This window comes from Melanotaenia boesemani, chromosome 6 (assembly GCF_017639745.1).
Source record: "Melanotaenia boesemani isolate fMelBoe1 chromosome 6, fMelBoe1.pri, whole genome shotgun sequence".
Lineage (NCBI taxonomy): Eukaryota > Metazoa > Chordata > Actinopteri > Atheriniformes > Melanotaeniidae > Melanotaenia > Melanotaenia boesemani.
The window spans coordinates 15,193,790-15,214,706 of NC_055687.1; the positions used below are offsets into that span (position 1 = coordinate 15,193,790).

At 41.1% G+C, this 20,917-nt stretch overlaps 3 protein-coding genes across 4 annotated transcripts in view; all 3 read right to left on the minus strand.

Moving 5' to 3' along the window:
• The window catches only part of erfl1 (Ets2 repressor factor like 1), a 92,989-nt gene extending 92,839 nt beyond the window's left edge, over nucleotides 1-150 (minus strand). The window contains exon 1 of the mRNA XM_041987098.1: nucleotides 44-150. The gene's annotated coding sequence lies outside the window, so the exon portion shown is untranslated. The remainder of the gene's footprint in view (nucleotides 1-43) is intronic.
• Nucleotides 151-469: 319 nt separating this feature from the next.
• On the minus strand, nucleotides 470-19,967 carry megf8 (multiple EGF-like-domains 8). 2 transcript variants are annotated; one of them, XM_041987087.1, is made up of 44 exons: nucleotides 19,546-19,967; nucleotides 18,608-18,797; nucleotides 18,303-18,466; nucleotides 17,962-18,171; nucleotides 17,419-17,599; nucleotides 17,019-17,107; nucleotides 16,658-16,871; nucleotides 16,349-16,532; nucleotides 15,322-15,461; nucleotides 15,132-15,242; nucleotides 14,879-15,030; nucleotides 14,590-14,691; nucleotides 14,266-14,413; nucleotides 13,750-13,913; nucleotides 13,186-13,389; nucleotides 12,738-12,935; nucleotides 12,289-12,549; nucleotides 12,071-12,189; nucleotides 11,853-11,984; nucleotides 11,534-11,647; nucleotides 11,303-11,386; nucleotides 10,557-10,796; nucleotides 10,223-10,407; nucleotides 9,837-10,050; nucleotides 9,495-9,738; nucleotides 9,269-9,401; nucleotides 8,834-9,084; nucleotides 8,306-8,416; nucleotides 8,067-8,185; nucleotides 7,684-7,921; nucleotides 7,422-7,593; nucleotides 7,071-7,234; nucleotides 6,835-6,970; nucleotides 6,507-6,738; nucleotides 6,270-6,396; nucleotides 5,972-6,182; nucleotides 5,548-5,762; nucleotides 5,265-5,460; nucleotides 4,987-5,155; nucleotides 4,701-4,893; nucleotides 4,438-4,608; nucleotides 4,156-4,286; nucleotides 3,718-3,850; nucleotides 470-3,543 (listed from the first exon to the last, which is right to left on the minus strand). In XM_041987087.1, exons 1-44 carry the CDS (start codon nucleotides 19,567-19,569, stop codon nucleotides 2,047-2,049), a joined length of 8,667 nt encoding a protein of 2,888 aa, XP_041843021.1. In that variant the 5' UTR covers nucleotides 19,570-19,967; the 3' UTR covers nucleotides 470-2,046. The 2 variants fall into 2 exon arrangements, with proteins under 2 accessions (XP_041843021.1, XP_041843020.1); XM_041987086.1 differs by having other exon boundaries at nucleotides 15,322-15,467.
• Nucleotides 19,968-20,825: 858 nt separating this feature from the next.
• The window catches only part of trim35-28 (tripartite motif containing 35-28), a 4,313-nt gene continuing 4,221 nt past the window's right edge, over nucleotides 20,826-20,917 (minus strand). Inside the window, exon 6 of the mRNA XM_041987102.1 lies at nucleotides 20,826-20,917. This exon is cut by the window's right edge and continues 1,586 nt beyond it. The gene's annotated coding sequence lies outside the window, so the exon portion shown is untranslated.

Below are 20,917 nucleotides of genomic sequence, written 5' to 3' on the forward strand. Positions count from 1 at the left end.
ATGTCAGTGTTGAGATTTTGTCAGATTTAAAGAAGATACTTACATTGGAAAATTAAGTGATTCCGACGAAGCAACGTATAAATATTTAAGCTAGCCTTTGATAGCTGGCTACATTAATGTGTAACGAGAATAACAGGAAGAGAACCGCATACTTCCTTTGCTACTGACCAACCAGCTTAGACCAATGATGCTCATCCACCCCTTATACAATTAAAGTGACAGAATCTATCTATCTATCTATCTATCTATCTATCTATCTATCTATCTATCTATCTATCTATCTATCTATCTATCTATCTATCTATCTATCTATCTATCTATCTTTTCATCCATCCATCTTGATATTTCATATTGTCAGTATGTTCTTAGGATTAGGGTCTGATATCCTTTCCTCAGCCTCATATACCAGAAGTATTTCACAGCTTGTTTTTAAGCTTTCTTTTTTAATTAGCCACTGCACAAAACAGGATCATGTTCCAGACTTTATTTCAGCTGGCTCAAGACATCAAATCTCCTCGCATTCTTTTGTACAACACTGTTAATACTGTTCCCTTCTTTGAAAACAAGAAAAACACAAGTTATGTACAAAAATTGAGCATGTAAAAAAACAAACACAAAAACACAAAGATACAAGACAAGAAAGTCTTAATGATTGCTTGTGAAGGGCGGCTTAATATAGTAACAATATTTATTTGAGCTGCGGTGTTAAACTATTTTGCAGTTCATGAAAACAGAATCTGTAGTTTCAACTAATAAACAAGCAGCACCTTTCTGAGATCACCCGCCCTCCTAAGGCTGGACATCACTCCCAATTTCATACGAATAACAGGGCACATTGGCTCCATGCAGTGCAAAACGAAAAACAAAGAAAAAAATACTAACAATGCAAAAGTGAACAAGTGATTCAGTCCAAAAATGCTTTAAAATCTAAAGAAATTTCTCACCAGGAGAACTTTCTCATTTAACTCTTTTCAGTATAATTGTATTTCCAAGAGGGTAACATTTATTTTTACTTTTCAATACATTTTACTTTAGTCAGATTGTAGTTATGATCGGCAAATACAATCATCCAAGCAGGAAAGTTGCCAAATCATCAAAGACAGATGTCATAAGAACAAAATGCAATGAAACAATTAAAAAGCACATGGCATTTCTTTGTTTCTATGGACGAAAAACTAAAGACAAATTCTGAAACCTTATCCTTCATCATTTCCTTTACAAATCAATTCAAACAACATAATGCAAACTGTATTTTTACATCCTCCAGAAGCTGAAGTATGCACATTTCCAACATCAGTATTACTTGTAAGCCAGCTGACTCGGACAAGGCAAAAAGTGAAGGCAGATAAGACAAAATAAGTAACAGACTAGGTAAATTAAAATGCCAAAACATACGGAGCAGCTTGTTTAACAGAAACATGTAGCTTACAAGCCTGCCATATATTAGATTACAATTACAAATCACTAATATTGACTGATATAAAAACCATGTCACAATAATGAATTTTTAATGCACCAGGCTGACAATCACAATCTTAGATTATTTTGAACCAATTTATATTCATAATCTTCAAGAGCATTTTTGATTGTCACTTTATGGGGTATAAAGCACATGTTGGTTCAAAAGCGCGCAGTTTTATTATTTTTTTTTCTGCTTTTACACCATTCTCTGTCAATAAGACAAATTCTGATGAGTCAAACTTAAGTCTAGTGTTTTCATACCTTTTTAGTGATCACAGACACTATGTGACATTTTTTTTATATGTATAGCAGTTGCAGTGCATTCTAGAGACAGCTGACTTGGTCGTGTGAAGCACTCAAATACAGTATAGCAATACAACATACAGTAAAAGACTATTATTTCAATATACAGTGTATGTACATCTCTGTTCAATATGTTCAAGATTACTGAATACCGTACAGTAACTATTTTTTTTGGGCTTTACCTTGCAGCCGTGTTTCTTTCAAAAAAATATTTATTATATTCCAAACACCTTACAGACTTATTTTATTTCTCTTATCTTTTTTGATCTGTTACCTGCTTCTCTACATAGCCATGGTGGTCAGGTGTTGATGCCCTAGCAGCCCCTTGCGCCCTGCACCTGCCCCTGGATGGCCCCCTCCGCTGCCATGGCCACAGTATTCCTGCAGGTTCTGGCGCAATGTAACCAGGGCAGAGCCCAGACAGGCACGATTTGGAGCCAAAACCCCCCCAGGCAGCTGAAACAACACAGTGGCCACCCCAGCCATGCCATCATCTGTGGGCTCTAAGGTGATGGGTCCCACCTTGAAGGAGGAATAGGAAAAACCCATGAGCTGAGAGAGGAAAGGGTCAGAGCGACAAAAGTGCTGGTAGCCACTATATGTGGATGGATGGTGATGATGTGAGGCTTGGGAGCCAGCTGTAGTACTGGCATAGTGATGGGCGTTCAAGTAGTGTAGCGGTAGGTGCTGTCCGCTGTTGCCTCCTCCCAGGGTGAGGTGATGATGGTGGTGGGCTGTGGTTCCAGACCCTGTGTCATGTTTATAGGAGACAGGTCCTGCTCTGCCCCTCTGGCCCACCACCACTCCACCTAACTTGCCTGTGCGGGCATGAGCAAGTGATACAGTGCTGCCCCCCACCCCTCCTCCAGTAGAAGGTAGATAGATTAGTTGAGGCTCCTCTGGTTCAAGGTATATGGTGAGTTTAGCAAAGGGTCTGGATGCCATTTTGGTCATCTCCTGGATGTGGCGGCGCTGCTCCCGACGGAAGTCCAAGAACTGTTTAACTTTCCACAGAAGGACGCAGACAGACAGGAAAAGGAAAAAGCAGGAGAAGAAAACAGAGAAAAAGACAAAGAGATCTATATGGGCTTGGTCCTGTCGCAGAAACAGCAGGCCTTGGGACTCTCCCTGTTTTTCATCAGTTCCCACGCCTCTGAGAGCGATGTAGAAACGGCTGGATTTCAGAGAGTGCACTTCATGAGGGAAAGTGATGACCACGCGGTCTCGAACTCTTCGGACAATTAACACCGTTTGTGGTTTCCGCACAGTTATGTAGGTTATGAGTCCTTCAGCACGCTCCTCTCTAATTTCTTTTTCTGTCACTGGGGCTTTGGCTTGCAGCTGCAACGGGCTGTTAGAGAGCACAGGACCTCCCAGGCTGGACGAAGTATTTGCAAACACTTTTATAGGGGATGGAGGAGAATCTTTATCTAGACCTGTAGTTGTCCCACGAGTCATAGATTCATCCTCGATCTTAATGGTGTGAATCCCTGTGTATCGGTCCACATCCACTATAAAGGTATCAGATGAGTTGGACACGTACACCTCGACTTCACCGAAGGTTACGTCAATAGTGACTCGAATGTCCACATTTGTGAACTTTGGCTGAGCAGCAAAAAACACAGTGCGACCTCTGGGCAGGTTACGAATGGTGGGATCATGGAAGCAGTTTGTTTGGGAAGTGGGATCAAAGCAGCACTCTGTGTCCACATTAAACTGACGATAACACTGACGTCCATTCACTGGGGTGCCATTAAAGGAGTCTTTGCACTTGGCACACTAAATGGAAAAGCCAAACAAAGACAACCTGATTAAAAACATACAATTTCTTCCCAACTTCAAATAATAAGAGAATACTGTAAAGTGCAAAACAAATAATTGCTTTGCATAAAAAAAACAAACATTGTACAGTATTCTGCAAAACAAAACTCTATATCTCTAGCATGATCATACTTGTTGTCTGTAGCAGTCTTTCCTGTCGTTCTGGGGGCTGCTGAGGCAGGAGGAGGTCTCTGTGTTGTTTTGACAGGGGCAACCTGTACCATCGTGTTCGTTACATGTGTCTGCATGGCCATTACACTGACATCTGCAATGAAGAGAATGGATTCAAAACTATGTGAAGACTAAAACTACTTTCACGGGGTCTGCATAGTCTTGTGTGACATTTGTGCATCCTATTTAAGTTATCATTCTTTGGTGGTGACAAGCTCATCAGAAAAAAAATGTTTGATGGCATTGTTAGTTAAAAAGAATAACCATTTACTGTAGTTAATTACACTGCAGGATATACTTATATTCTTCTTAAAAGCTTAACTTTATATGCAGTACAGGCTTTGTAGTGTTATTTTACCAAGAGAATCCATTGACTACTAAGCAGCAAGCATTACTCACTTCTCACACTTTCCCTGCAGTAAGAAATAGCCACTAAGGCAGCTCTCACACTTGTCCCCAACGCTGTTATTTTGGCAATTCACACACACAGCATTGTCCTCTGTGGGACCCTCAGACACCCAGTTCTGAATCTGATAAAAGAATAAGGAGAGATGGATTATAAAAAGGAGTTAAAAAGACTATAGCTAAGATTAAAAAAAGGAGAAAGTTAAAAAAAAAACAAAGAAAAAACTTGTTTTCACATATCATCAAGAGATGGCCACCAGAATTTCAGATGCTTACACCACTGGGGTCCAGAGGGAAAAGCCGAGGGTTTTCAAGTGCCTTCTTATGCTCATCCCTTGACAGGCACACAGCACTGTTTCCCTTACAAAATTCTCGACATGGACGACAAGTTCCACCTCCCTTTGCAGAGCCCACAAACAGAGGCCTACACTTCTCACAATGCTTACCCTAGAATCAGAGCAAAGAGACCAATATTCACCATTATATATGGATAAAAAAGAAAGAAAAAATGCAGCATTTATTTTTTAATGAACACTTACTATGGTGTTATTGTGGCATTCAAGACAAACATCTGGTTTGTTGACACCAGCACAGTTGCTGTGTTTGTTGCAGCTGCACTGAGAGGAGCAGTTATTTCCTACAAAGCCAAAGTGACACTGGCAAACTCCTGGGGATACACATGTCCCGTTCACACAGCCCTGGGCACACACTGGCTCACACTGACCAGAATCACTAAAGAAAAACAAAAGGATGAGTCTCAGGGAAACACGTCAAGTTACTATAAAGCGCAGTACGTTTTTTTTATTGATCATCCTCATTTATTACCTGCTGAGTATGTAACCGTGTTTGCAGGTGCAATGGTATCCCTCAGGTCGGTCATGGCAGTCTTGAGTGCTGTTGCAGTGGTGATGGCCGTTGGCACATTCATCTTCCTCTGGACAGTGGAGGAAAGACCAGCTGCTGTTTCTTAGGGGACAAACACTCTCACTCACACCTAGGGGGGGGGAAGAAAAAAACAAGAGAGAACACAAAGGAAATTTAGATAAAACAAATTTAAAAGCAGGTTAAACTTTTCAAAACCACCAGCTAAAGATTTTTCTCACCATCTAGTCCTCCTTGCAAGCAGCGCCCAGCCCCATTACCCTCTCGAGCAGCACACCAACCACACTGAGGCCTGGCAATGCACTGGGAGCACTGGGTAAGCTGGGAGCACTGGGGAGAGCAAGAGTCACCCCCAGAGAGTAATCGACCACACTGGCCTGCTTCACAACGAAGGGGTACAAACGATGGGCTCATACACTACAGGAAAGACAGGGGTTTTCTGAAAATGAGTATTATTTTATTAACAACAAAATATTCAGTAAATCTTAATCGCTTCCATCTTACTTGCTGCAAAGCCATACTCCAGACACAGTGCTGCCATCCCCCATCAGAGCCTCTGGAGCCCAGACAGACACTGCAGTTGTGGAGAGTGTGGCAGGGTAGAGGGCATGGCAGAGGGGGAGAAGACTCCACCTGCATAGGTGAGACGTTGAGCAGAGCATAGCTGAAACACGTCCAGTCGTAAGTGGGGTTCACACTCAGGATGCGTCTTGTCTCGCCTGCAAAAGCAAAATAAGAGTATTTTTATGTGAAACATTTTAGACCAAAATAGATGTAAATCATAATTAACTACATTTAATCATTCATGTAATGGTAGATGTGTAGCTTATATTAATCACAGTTACAAGTGCTTTTTGTGTTTTATCTTAAATGCGCATTAGTTTTTGGCTCCAGGTTGAAAACATCCACAGCATCTCAGCCTGTGTACCTGTGCGTTTGAACTGGCGAGTCCACATGCATTTTCCAGAAGCAGTACACTTGGGGCAATCAGAAGCCTCACAGCTTGTCTCAGTGCAGTTGCTGGACAGGAAAATTTCTCTTTGGTTGATCCGACAATCATGTTCAGATGTGCAGCTGACAGAGCTGCTGATACAAGCCCCTTCTGGACAGTTTGTGCACCACTTACACTGTAAAGCAGGCTGAGAAATTTATGACAAAACCAATATTAGCTAAAAGCTGTCTAGCTTTGAATTAATGATTGTGTTTGTGTAAGGATTTCATGTTACCTGAGATAGACTGGAAAAGGTTTTTGGATGTCGGGCAAGACATTCGCTGCAGGTCTTGAGTCTGCGGCACTGGTCAGGTTGACGAGGTGTTGGAGAACAGGGGGACTGTCCAGAGAAGCAGCCCATTCTGATGGAGAAAAAGAGACGGTTATAAGTCAGATGCATTTTATTTAATAACTGTAGATAACTTCAAGTTCAAGAACAGAACGACATATCTGATGTTGGCAAATGTTTTACCTCTCAGCAGTATCAGAAGAAGCACATGCTCCCCTGCACCAGATGCAGCTGCCTGTTGTGGTGTTACAGGCCTCTGGTGTGGGCAGAAGGGAGCAGGGGTCTGACGGTACAGACAGAGTTAGTAGTCTGCCCAATGTGACCCCATTGAAGCCACCTGACAGGAAAAGGCGATCGTCCCAGCTCGTCATGGCCAGAGACACTGAGCGATTTACTGGATCTCCTATGACAGAGACTGAAGAAAAGAAAATGGGAGGTGGTTAGGTTATGGTGGGTTATTTTTTTGTCAGAAAATAAACACTAATCTGCACCTATTTGTGAAGACACTCACTTGGTTGAATCCAGGTGTTACAGTTGATCTGGTACAAAGACACAGAGTTGCTATAGTCTTCTGCTTCTGTTCTTCCACCCACAATGACCATGGTGTCTTTGATCAAAGCAGCAGCATGGAAGAAACGGGACAGGGGCTACAGAGCAAAAGGATAATACAGCAAAAACAGGGAAGTTATTTTTTATGTAGTGCATGGATGGCAGATGACTGCTAGGTTAGATGAGGCCAGCTTGTACCTTACTACCCTGTGAGGGAACCAGCAGAGACCAGGTAAGGTTGGGGTAATACAAGCTGTAAAGCTCGCCTGATGGCTCCACAGTTTCCACATGAAAGCGGTAGCCTCCAAAGACATAGATGGCATCAGTCTGCTCATGGTAGACTGCCGAGTGGCCATATAAACCTGATTGAAGAGCAGATATAGAATCAGATTTATGTGTAGAAAAAAATGTATTTATTTAGCTTTATTTATATTTACGCTAGTCTTTTATAGTTTTAAAGTGATAACCTTTTCATTCTAATGTAAGATTATCTGGAAAAACATTACTAACCAACAAAAAGTCACAAAATATCAAAAGGCCTTTAAAAACCTGTAGGTGGTGTGCCAGTGTGGGGGGCAATGGTCCAGTTTCCAGTATGAGGGCTGAACTCTAGAAGATGGTGGTTGAAACCGTTTTCTGGAGAGTAACCTCCGATCAGTAGTACAGAGGAGCCCCGTCGTACTGTTAAGGTGTGACCTGCCACTGGAGGCAGCACTGAGCTCTGACAGAAGTGGACAGCAATTTCATGATTTAGACAAAACCAAAACAAAAACTCAAGATATAGTATTCCCATTCTAATTAAAATTCTAACCTTATGTTCTCTCCAGACCAAGCTACTAAGGTTGAGACTCCAGGTGTCCATGGCTACACCATCTTGAGTGACACCACCAACCACCAACATAAAGTTGTGATTTGCTCCGAGGTTTCCAGTGCCAAACTCATAACTTGTCAGCAGTGCAGAGGCATGGTGATAACGAGCGCTAGGGGTCAAGCCTTCATCCTCAGAACTTGTTAACATTTGGGTCCAACGATGCTCCAATACAGAATATCTAAACCAATGATCAGGAAAATTGTAACAACACACATAAATACAAAACATTTTACTAAAAAGGTAGAGTGTGATAGCATAAAAAATAATCATAACAAAAAACAACTCAAAACAAATCTTACAATCCTTTGGATCTATGCTCCTACCTGTACACATTCCCAAGAATGCCCTCTGTCAGAGAGAGTCCTCCATACATCCAGAGGTTACCTTGTGGTCCAGACACCAATGAATGTCCCATCCTTTGAAGGAACCTGTGAGCCTGGTTCTGTGTAAAAGAGTAAATAAAGGTGAATTTGCATTTGTTAGTATGGGTAATTCAAGAAATCCATATACTTAGAAAAAAGACAAAACAAAACATTTTTTCTTATTTTTGTTAAGCCGCTACCATTGTAAGTTGTGTATCCAGCAGTGTTTCCCAGATTAAGCTGTTGGGATCCCGAGGAAGTGAGCAGTTTGTTCCAGTCCAACTTTCTGAGCATATACACACTCCCAGAGACTAGGGAAATACAAATTATACATGGGTTAGATATACACATATGTCCTCTTGCATTTTTCAATTCAGTTCCAGATTTTAGTCATTCATGAATTCTTCTAGACCAAAGAGAAACACTGCTTTTGTCTGGAACATTTTTTTTTTTTAATTAAGACAAAAAAAAAAAGTTTTTTTTTGCTAAACTGTCACAGCTCTTACTGATAAGTTTGAAATACAGCAACTGTGTGTAGCTTAATACATACTTGTGTACTTGTTTCATGGTGATCACATATGTATGCTCTTATTGTGAAGGGGCAGATGTCTGGGTGCTGGTATTGTGACGTGAATGGAAGTTGTTGGACTGCTTTGTTGTGAACATGGTGGCGGTGAATAAAGTTAACATTTAACTTTAGAAGTGACTTTTTTGTGTGTACTACTTACTACATTACAAATTCCTCTTCTTTCTGCAACTCCACAATCCTGAGGACACACGGGCCGGTCACACTGTGGTCCCCCATATCCCGGAGGACACTGGCAAAGCCCACCCTGGCACTGGGCTCCACCTGTACATGCAGATGATCCCTCTTCACTCTCATCCGAGTTCTGGAGACAGCGTCGAATCCAGAAAGATGCATTGAAGCCTTGGGGCTTGTTTGATGACACGTTGGCTTCAAAATACACCGAGATCACACCTGATGGTTGAAAAGATTCAAGAAGAATATGAAAAGTGGCCTTACACAGTACATGATAGTATACCTGCTGTAACCCAGTTATGGGAAAAAAAACAAACAAAAAACATGTAGATTGGGGTTCTGTGTAAACGTTGCGTTTATCATTGAGTATTATGTAATTTAAGTGTTCTGTTTTAAAGCATACCCGAAGTGGCCTCCACTGTAATAGGCTGAGTCCTTGTGGTGCCACAAAATGCTCCAATCAGGTTGTGATCAGAATGTACCACACCACTGCCCAGAAAACGAGGAAGGCCATCAAACACATAGACATACGAGCTCTGCGAAATTAAACACATTTAATATAATGAACATACTTCAGGAATTGTGATCATTTTAATGTTACAGAGGATTTTAAACTTATTTGAACTCACTTTGCAGTATGTGTGAGAGTCTGGGTGTAGAGTGAGGGCTACAGGGGGACAGAGCTGTCTGGGCAGACAAGGTGCCAGGTTCTCCGTGACAGACAGAACCCACAGGCAATGTGAAAGCCCCCCTTTCCCTTCTGTGCCACTCCGCCATCCCAAAGATGACGATAAGGGCATGGCAGAGGAGGAGGTGGAGGAGGAGAGCAGGACAGAGCGGCCCTGGCACTGGCGGTAGCATGTACCGTTGTTTCTATTTGTCAGGATACAAAAGCCATGCAGAGAGAATTAGAAAATTCAATAAAAACCCACACAAAATACACTTAATAGTAGTAAAACTGCTATCTTTACCTGGGGTCTCCATAGTAACCAGGTAGGCAGGACTCACAGTGTGATCCTTGAGTGTTGTGAGTGCAGTGGCACTGGCCTGTCTGGTTGTCACAATATCCTTGAAGAGGGTCGCCATGTCCGTTACACTCACAAGGCACACAGCCGCTGTCACCAGCCAGGGCGGAACCAAAGCTACCTGGACGGCAGTGCTCACAGTGAGGCCCTGTGGTCCAATCTGAAAGAAAGGAGAAGAATTAAGTCAAGTGAATGAAGGAAATATGTGCCTCAGATGTCAAATAATCTAGTAGCTTTATATTTGCATTAGGAATAATAGCTGAATTGATATCAACTTTATTAATTAAGAGAATAAGTTCAATCAATGACAAATAAATATTTAAAAGTCACACCCTGACATTCGTCACAGATCCCTGGAGCGGTAATACAGGTGGAGTGGAAGTTGCAGCCGCAGTCTACGTCACATTCAACACCACTTAGAACCAGAGTAGCAGGATCCGATGTCCAACCCAGGGAACATTCACACTCAAACCGTGGACTGCCACTACATCGACCCTCACGACACTCATTGTAACATCTGTAGGAAAGAGAAAATTATGCCATTTTTCCTAATTTACCAAACACAATCACTATTTCACGGAGCAGTAATTAAGCCTTTTATATCAAAACATTGAATTAAAACAACAGAATCAACAGATTTATAGGATTTTAGACAAAAACTGTTACGTTTGGTTGCAGTGCAGCGTGCCATCCCCGGTGTATCCTCTCTCACAGTGGCACTCGTAAGAGGTTGGAGTGTTGATGCAGGTTGCAAAAGGGTGACAGTTGTGGAGACCTAGCCTGCATTCTTCGACATCAGGGCAAGTGGGGTAGGACCAGACAGCGTCGTCATCCTCGTTGTCTAAGTGCTCCAACTCCATCTCCATTTCCAGGGGTCTCGGTGGGGCTGAGGTCTGAGGCTCAGGGCTGGAGGGACAAGAAGACAATGAGATGTGAATTGGACTAGCATACGTAGATGCATCCATGCACAAATCATTTTGTTTCTGCTTTATTGATAAGTTCTGCATCAGTTTGCAACATCATGTTGCAGTCATCATTAACAAACAAAAACTGTGCTGATCTGTTTTTCTCATGGAAATGTTTTTTTTCACAGTTTAGTGACTGGGATAAGCAGATCTTATTTGTTCATGAATCGCACAGTTGTTAACAAAAGTAATTCTATTATTTCTATTGTTTACTAAATGCAGACTTTGGCCATTTATGTAAATATTTAGCTACTTTTGTTTTTAATTATAATTTTGATGTAATGAACAAATAAAAAAAAACACAATCTTTAACAAACTACCGCATTAACATGTGAGAAACACTCCAACATAATATAACAAAAATCTAGGTCTATGAGAAATAATCTGATGCTTACAGACAGATTGCAACATGGGTCATAAATGTAAAGAGACTTTTTTTTTTTTTACTTTGCAGCCCTTGCTTCAGCCACAGCCACACTGCAGTTATACACTGATAGATCGTCCATTCCTGCCCAGTCTCCTCTCAAACATCTACAAGAAAAGTGTCAAACATGGAAAAAGATTCATAATTTAAAAAAATATCACAGTTAAAACGGCAACGTTTTAAAAAAAATCCACACTTGATCCTTTAAAGCATCCTTTTACTTTACTTTTACCATCCATGTTTGCCAAACTTACTTTCCAATTGTGGGATTGTTATAGTCCCCACACCATCCACACTGGAATGTTCTCAGGCAGTCCGTGCATGTGTTTAAAGATGAACACTGCTTACACTGGGGTACTGAATGAACACTGATGGACAAAACAGCAGAAAATTAATCATATCATATATATATATATATATATTAATCTTATAACATATTTAGCAATTAAACAGACAAATAGAACTTAGCATATTAATATGTATTTCTTTCTAATTTTGGTAATGGATAGACAATTTAGCCAATACAAATGCCAAATTGCCATTTTATTTTTAAAGAAAATGTCCTCATTTTACCTGTCATACCAGTCCCTGCACTCTCCATAGGGGTATTTTGTGAGGTAGGCAGCAAAATAGAAGCAGGCCTGGGCTGACTCACACCATGCACACTGGCTGGAGTTAGAGAGGCACTCACCACACGTCTTCCTCCTTTGAAAGAAAAATAGTGAGAACTATGGTGAGCTGTATGTATGATCTGAAACAACAAATGTTAAAATTCTGATTTATTAGCTTACTGGTTGCAGACTTTAGGACACCCCCTTGGGTCACGTATGGATCCTTCTAGTCTTCCCCGCCGACTGCACTGATAGTCACCCTTCTTGCTGGAGTTTATCTGCCACTCACAATAAGGGTCCTGCAACCAAAGTTAGCTTTCCATCAGTCAGGAATACACTGCTTCCCCATTAAGCTATATGATATGTGCCAGTTTTATGCGGTTTTATCCATGTTGTACCTGAGTACAAGCTGAGCAATCTCTGTATTCTTCACACAGGGTGCAGTGCTGTGGTGCCAACAGCAGATGGCGATAACCTTCTCCTTTGCCTTCAACCTTTTCTGCCTCAGGACAGTGTTCAAGGTTTGTGCTGTCTCGCAGAAGGCAGCGGGACAGAGACGGACACCAGCCACAAGACTGGTCAGACAGACAAGCCAGACACGATGTGTACCCTGAGCAGGAACCAGAGCGGTATGGTTCTAAGAACAGGAAAGAGATCTCCTGTATGGAGAAGTTAAGAGAAAAATAAAGTATGAATGTTGTAAACATGGAATAACTCAAGGAAACTTGCTGTGCAGAAAAACCACAGTAAATATAAAATGTCATAATCAGTTAAACTTTAACTACTTTTAAGTTAAAGATCTTCACTTTTTATTTTTACATCAAAGTTATACTGAATTTTTACTCACACTCCCTCCTGGTAATGTTCTGTTCCATATCAGGGCCATTTCACTGGTCTGTCCTGAACCTGAGTTGTTAAGGTACCCTTCAGCTTGAAAAAGGTAATGGTTGCCCCGGGTCAGGTTCGAGAACAGTTTACTCCCATCTGGCCGAACCAGCACCTTCAACTCCTTTTCTTGCTGAGCTGCCCAGCGACCCACCACCTCCTGATTAACAAACAGTTTTACATTGTGACACAAATAAGTGAGAAAATGTTTTTAAAAAAATTAGATAAAGTTAAACAGATAAAAAGGAAGTGAACTGCAATCACATAATTATAAAAACATTGTTTAGGAATGTCTGCTTTCTAGTAATTACAATGCTTTTAATTGGACTAAAATGCCAAAATTATAAATATGGAAAGTTACAAAACTCCACCGAGTACAATAATGTCAGCTGATCTGCACTCTTCCTCACCAGTTGGCTTGAGTTGGGCCCTGATGCCATTCGAGCCTCAAAGTGCAGCCTTTGGATGCGAGCCCACATGGAGACAGTCTCTGTAGGAGGGGGTGCAGGTGGAGGCCCACCCCACAATGGGTGGATAAAACCTCTGAACTGTAGTGCTACATCCATTTCTGTGGTAGGGTTAAGAATGATGTTGGTACTGCGGAGGATAGACACCTGGTGGAGGGGTGAAGTGGACGGAGGATAGTGGAGGATGGATGGAAGTGGAAATACATCAACAGGAGCACTATTCTCTACAAACTGCACTACAAGTTTGACGAACTACTTGAAAAAAGTATCATTTCTATGCATAAAGAGAGAGAGAACAAATAAAACATAAGTAGAGTAGAGAGGTTAAAAAAATAAACAAAAGCAAAGCGGAAAAAAAATAAGGCATAATAACAATTTTAAAGTGGGAAAACTGCAGTGAAAACAACATTTTAAAGGAAGGAAGGAAGGAGGATTAAATAGCAACAGAGTGGGAAGCAGTAACAACCACAACTTATACAGTGAGCAGTTGAGATTTGGACTCCATACCTTGTCAGGTTGGGAGTCGTTGCGGGGATGCTGGAAGGTGAGCAGGTGCAGTCCCGGGACATAGTTCTCGGTGCGACAGAAGTGGAGGGAGGTTAGGAAAAGGGTACGCTCCCCCCACCAGCCGTACGCCCCTGAGATCTGGTCCACACGGCACGCACTTCGCTCTGTGAGACCGAGAGGGAGAGGTCAGCACACAAAAAACACATCTGACCTCTTAAAGAGTTTCATAATACAGCAGTTTCCTATTATATACTACTGTACTGAAATGACTGTTAAGTGTGACTTGTGTGTGACGCTTTCAGGAGGAATTAAATGACGTGACCTCACTGCACTGCATGAAGTACAGTATGTGACTGGACAGGCAAATCAAATTTAAATCTGAGCAGTCTGTCAAATCTCAGTCACTAAACTCCATCTCAGAAAGACGCCCAACAGAAGTCTATTCCCTCCCATGTCAACTCCCAACATTTTTTTGACCCTCCTCTTTGCCCTCCTTCCTCCCTCCCTAGGTCTCACCTGAAACTGGAAGGCAGGACTCATTCTGAACACACCAGCCAAATTCACCAGGGGCTCGGGCTAAAGATGCTGGAGTGCCACTGAACACAAGACAAGACTGGCAGTCGGACAGGAAGCGAGCCAGGCCCAGGCAACCGGTGCTGCCACACTGTGACAAGAAGACTGAGGTTAGACAACATCAATGCAGAAATATTAAGATAAAGAACAACAAAGAATTTGAGTTTCTGGTTTTAAAAAAAAGCGTTCGAAGTAAAACAATTAGAATTGTTGTTGATAATCAGTCAAAAACTGAATAAAACAAGACTGCTTTAAAGGAAGTGTTACCGGATTGGTTGGCTGGTACTCTCTGCAGCGGCCTTCACACCAGCTGCACTCTGGGTTTTTAAGACACATACTTTCATCTAGTGCTTCAGCACAAACTGCATCCTGGTCAGGGGGCACAAACAAGCACATGTAAACACACGAAAACAAGACAATCTAATTATCTATAGCTGTTCATGTTTGAAACATTTACCACCATTCAATCTAACAACAGTTTTTTAATTTTTTTAAATTTTCAAGTACCACAAATGGCTCTGCTTAACACTTTCTTGATGTGGGCACTTAAACTCACCCTATCACCTTGATCACTACTAACAAACAGAGGCACTTTGTAAGCCACAAGGTCTCCACGGGCAACACCGCTGTAACCACCGGCAACCAGCAGTACACGTCCCTCCATCACAGCAGCAACATGCGAGTACCGCCCTCTCACAGCATCACCATCTTAGAAGCAAGAAAAGGTAAGAAGCTACTGAATGTGCACAGGTAACAAAAACGTAGACGAAGAAAACAGGTGAGACAGACTGCAATCCTCAAGCACTCACTGGATGACCATCTCTCTCCAGAAGACACCCACTGGTGACAGCCCAAATGATAAAAGAAGATTTCTTCATCATAGCACTTTTCCTCTTGGTAGTGAATATGTACATTTCCTCCTGTGGGAGAAAGACAAGAATATCAACAAAGCTGCAATAATTAAAATATATTATGCCTGCTTGTCTTCTTGCTACTCACCATAGACCACCATGTAATTTCCAATGACAGTAGCAGTGTGGAAAGCTCTCTCTCTGGGGCCGGTTGCCTGGAAACGGGAACGCAAGGATGTCCAAAACCGCCTGTCCACGTGGAACATGTCCGTGTGGTTCACTCGCACACTAAACCTTAGGAACACACAAAAAACATGTCCTTTCATTAATTAATTTTTTTTTTCTGTTTCTTGTTTTACTTCTCTTCTTATTTCAAAGGACTTGTAGGTAACCACCTGTTTAATTACCTTTATCGAATTTAGTCCAAAAAAGAAAAAATAAATAAATTAGTGAAGATATACTCCAATACCAAGCAATACACTGATAGGCTTGTTCATTTGCAACACGCAAAAGTTTGTAGGAAAAGCTAACACTCACCCAAATAAGGTATCTTAAGACCTGTTTCCACCAACGGGTGCGGATTGAGATGCATTTTTTTGTGTGTTTCCACACATGAAAATTGGGAAAGGGTACCCTAATATCTGACCCAACCTGTCCTACTTTGTTGGGACCCTTTCGTTAGGGTACCAATCTAACCGACCCGACCCAAAAGGGTGGAGTTTGACACACTGCAATCTGTTGATTGGTTGAGAAAAAAAAAGTCACTTCACATGTGACCTGGCATAAAAACAAAGCAGGAACGCCTTGTTTAGAGCAACATATTTTCTTTTTGTTGATTAAATCTCACCTGAAAAATGGCCTTACGAAGAAGAAAGAACACAAACTGCTGGATGATCACCAATCTCCTGCTTAGTTTCTGAGTCGTGTTTTGGTTAAACTTTAAGGAAGGCGCTGTGATGGCGTCATGCTATCACGTAGCTGATGTAGCATCTATCGCTATCTGGCTAATACTTCGCTTCTCAAGTTAGGTTACGGTTGGCTGTGAAAAAGCAGCGAGATTACAGTTTACAAACCATATCTGCACCCTAACCAGCCCGATATGCTATGCACACGTTGGTGGAAATGAGGCTTTACAGTTTAAACTATGCAACATAACACTATCAGGTAGTGTGTACCTGGCAGTGGTGGGCCTGTGGCCTCCATAGACCAACAAAGTCCTGGATGGGCTGTGGAACACCATGGAATGGCCAGCGGTGGCAGGGGGTTTTCCACCAGTGGGCTGAACTGTCTCCCACCTTCCAGAGCCATGCAAGCCAAACCGATGCAGAGATGAAGAAAACATATCCTCCTCAGTGCGACCTGAGAAATAAATGTAAATAAAATTTATTAATCAATGAAAACAAAACAAAATAAAAAAAAAACAGTGAGTCCATACACAAACAGTGAGTGGACACTTGAAAAAGAAAAATATATATCAATCTTACCTCCAAATACATACATAAAGCTATCTACTACAGCTGCAGCATGATTAGCCAGTTTAGGGGCACCACGTGAACTGGAGAAGCCAAGCTGCTGCCAGTCATCATCGAGTGGCCGATACATCCAAACATCACTGGTGAGAGAGCCATTGGCAAGTTCTCCTCCAAAGATAACCATGTTTCCTATATACTCTACTGCTGTGTGAGAGTGACGAGCCACCTGATATAAGAGAGCAAATGAAAGCAAGAAAGAAAGGAATACAAGAAAATGTTAAATAACAAATTGGAAATCTTTAATTCTTCTTGAAATTTTCATGACTAAAAAAAGAAGATAACAGATGACACATCCAAACCACAAACCACTTACAGGAGAGTGACCATAAGACCTGCTTTCCCATTGATTGGATGTGAAGTTGTATTTGATCAAGTCCCCAAGTGCTCTGTTCAGATCAAATCCTGTACAGGAAAGATAGGTGAAACTGAAATATGGCTGCTAGTGGTCAAAAACACTATCAGAAACTATAAACGAGAATCTGTTAAATAATGGACAGAAGCATAGAAAAGGATCTTGATATTATGGTTTATTAGAGTCTAATTCTTAAAGTAGGAGGGAATGTTAAGTGACAAACAGTGCTACAAGTTAAAACGTAATAAATCTATCACACAACAAAAGACAAGTATCTAACATCTGTAAAAACAATAAAATATAAAAAAGAAAGTCTGTGGAAGTTGGGATTGTTTTCTCAGTGACACTGCGTTAATCTCACCGCCAAACAAGTACATGGCTCCAGTTGAAGACAGGTACACGCCAGCAGAGCCTGTCCTCTGAGGTGTGTAAGGGTTTCCCTCACTCACATGCCACCACTGCCCTGCCCCAGTATCGTCACGGAGACCAAGTTGGCAGCTTTGCCCAAGGAATCCTGGGTTGCATTGACAACGTTCTCCTTTCTGAGATAAAGCATGGGAAGTAAAATAAATACCATTGGCCATGGTTCCCCTTTAATTCAGAAAAAAATTAAATCCTCTTTAAAAGGATTAAAAATGACCTTGTAAATAGCCAATTCCAAATGAAAACGACCATTCAGAATTAAACTTAAATCCGAAGTGGCTGGCTTATTCTGATTTTAAATCCAAATGGGATAATTCTTCGATCACATATACATATATATATATATATATATATATATAAAATAATTAATTCTGAATTAAAAAACATCATGTAACCATGGCCATTGATTAATTCAACTTAATCAATGCCTGCTCAGTTCACAGTGAGTGTTCATCAAAATCTTCTTTTCTCTCTCACTTACCTTGTCACACTGGCCATTGACAGAACAAGACTGGGAACACAAAGGAGTTGTACAAGATGCTCCTCCCCAACCCTGATGACAGTGGCACTTTGATGTAGAGGAATCACAGCGACCGTGCCCACCGCAGGCTCCAGGGCACAAAGAGAAGGTGTAGGTTGCGTTAAAGCCCAGGAGGTTGTAGTTAGCGTCACTAAAGAGATGAAGAAGCATCTAGAACAAAAAAATTAAAGAGGGAACGTGGATGTATATTTGCTTTAGTTAGACTGCATGTGATAATAAGAATGAAACTGAGTTATTCGTTATATATATATACACATTAAATATACATTATCATTTTTTACCTTGCCAGATTTGGCTTCAATGGGTTGAGGCAAAGTGTTGCCACTCACGCTGGCCAGCAAAGGGCTCTGGTAGGAGTCACCATCATACACAAACAGGTAATCATACGTACACTCTGTGTCCATAAAGGTAAAATTCAAGACGATGCGGTGACTGTTGCTGGGAGCTGAAATTTTTGAAACACATGGTGATTATCCTTTTTAATTAATTAATAGCAGTTTAGCACTCTGATAGAAAGCTAAACATCTTTAAGTTTACAGTAACTTCATAATAGGCATGAATGAACTCCACAATTTGTTAATTTTACCTTTGATAAGCCATTCACAGTTCCCATTGACAGAGTAGTTTCCTGCTCCATCTGTCACATAACCTGGCGGCCCCCTCAATACCTGTCTGTGGCCCTTGCAGTCCCCTCCCTGGGACACAGGCAGCTTGGCTGATAGAACCACCAGGATGATGATGGAGACAGGGAGGGGGGAGGCCATCACTGGCACTGCCTGAAGAGCATGAGGCGATGAGAATTGACTTGGTGTTGGTTCTAACACCCATTTCCACCACAAATAAATTAATATCGGTAAATACTGTTTATAAAGTATATGTATGCATAAATACAACTGTCATTGGCCACATGAGCTACAAACAAAGAAAATAATAATATACAAAATAATACCAGCAGTAAAGAGGAAAATTAGATTAATAAATCAAAGCGTCATCCTGCCCGGCGGCCCCTTATACAACTTCGCGTGGCCCTTGCAAACCCCTACCAGGTTGCTTAGACCTTTTTGCTGACAGGTCTGATTTCAAGATTACAGTAGGAGTAAGAATGGCAATTTAGGAAACCTGCAAGACCATTTACCGTGTAAAAATGAATAAAATCACATGCCACATTTACGCGTTATGAAAATCGGGGCAGCCTCTGGACAATACTGCCTCTGTGTCAACTCAACAGTTATTAGCCATAGAGACAGTAGCTAGTAACACAAAACAAAACAAAACAAACCTATCGTGAAACAAAGGATTTTGCTAATTCAGATGCATTTAAAAAAAATGCGTCTCCAACATTGCTTTTACTAGTTGTGTTCTTCATGTGAACCTCTAAAGGAAACAATTTGAAAAAGCACAAAGGGTCTCCCTGCAGACTATCATAACAAAGCTAACGTAAAATAATGCTAAGCTAAACTAGCTGACAGAAAACCGTTAACTGCCAGGGACAGTCAGATGTTTATTACCAGATTTTATACTTACCAATTCCCGTCTCTTTGGCCACATGGTAATTTACATTTTCGGTGGACCTTTTAAAGTTAGCACCGCATGAGCCAACTTATCTTTTTGCCAGGGGTTGAAAACTGACTAGCTAAACTAGCTAGCAGCTATCCAATGTAATTTACTGCAGAGAACAGTTACTGGGGCTGGTGCTCTGCTAGCCTGTTAGCTAGCGAGTGGTAGCCTCTCAGCCAAATCCAGATGCGCAGTCGTCAGTCGCTGCAGACTATCATGTTAAACCATTCCTCGGAGCAATCTTTCATTATATAATTACAAAACTGCGGCTCTAATTTGATTATACACAAAAAGGAAAAGCTGTCAGCATGTAGCGTAAGATTTTAAAAACGTCGACGACTCTCCCGGAGTCCATGTTATGGTCAATTGCCGTTGTTTTAGTGTTTATGGCTAACAGTAGCCGGCGGGTGCCAACACAAAAGACATCAAGCCCTGTTGCAGCAGTGCCATCCAGCGGGAATGGGAAATAGCGTTTGAACATCTGGGTCGAAACGTCACCATGGCAATTATTTTAACTAAGGTAAGTTGGATCCCTGTAGAGCATGTTTGTTCTTTCTGTCAGCAAGCAGATGAAACTATCTTTTTTGGGATTGCTCTTATTGTCAAATCTTCTGGAATGATGTTAATTTGTAACTCAACAGAAAACTGGAGTATCAAGTTAAGATGAAGCTTGAATATGTTCTATATGGCTGGTTTAATGATCACCTCCCTTACAAAATAAGATTTGACATGAACCTTGTCATTCTACTTGCTAAATTTCATATACATTGTAGTAAATTTGCTAAGCTAAAACCCAGGTATATTAGTTTTCCTATGTCAACATGTACATGAAGTCCTTAAAATTTTACACAAATTCAAAAGTTGTGAAACCAGAATGTTATGTGATGACCCTGAGCCTGAGTTATAAGTTGTGTTGTATTATTATTGTATTTGTTTCTGTTGTTGTAATGTAAATATACTTCTTTAAATAAAATGTTAGAAGTTTGTGGTTTTAAGTATTAAATGAAACTCATTTGATTTTACACCACTTTATTATTTTACTTTTCAGAGGCATCGGTCCATATCAATAGAAAAAAAAAACAAAAACCCAACAACAATAAAACACACACTTGATCAAGTTTTCAACAATCTGTACAGACACTTATTACAGTGCCTCCTAAAACAGAAGCAATAGTGAACGAGTGCTTCTGAATAAAGAATTTGAGAACAGCTGTGGTAATCCCAGCAGTTATTAAGTACAATGAGAATAGAATAGAAAGCCTTTATTGTCATTATACAGAGTACAATGAGATTTAAAAGCAGCTCCATAAATGTGCACACATAATAGTAAAGTATAGCA

Bases quoted from the DNA above. Each gene is read 5' to 3' on its own strand.
- megf8 (XM_041987086.1), bottom strand. From the start codon at position 19,569: ATGTGGCCAAAGAGACGGGAATTG. The intron at 15,468-16,348 runs GTACACACTACC...TGTGTTCCTAAG, and splicing joins CACAGGCCCACCACTGCCAG to GTTTAGTGTGCGAGTGAACC. The intron at 14,414-14,589 runs GTAACACTTCCT...TTCTTGTCACAG, and splicing joins AGTACCAGCCAACCAATCCG to TGTGGCAGCACCGGTTGCCT.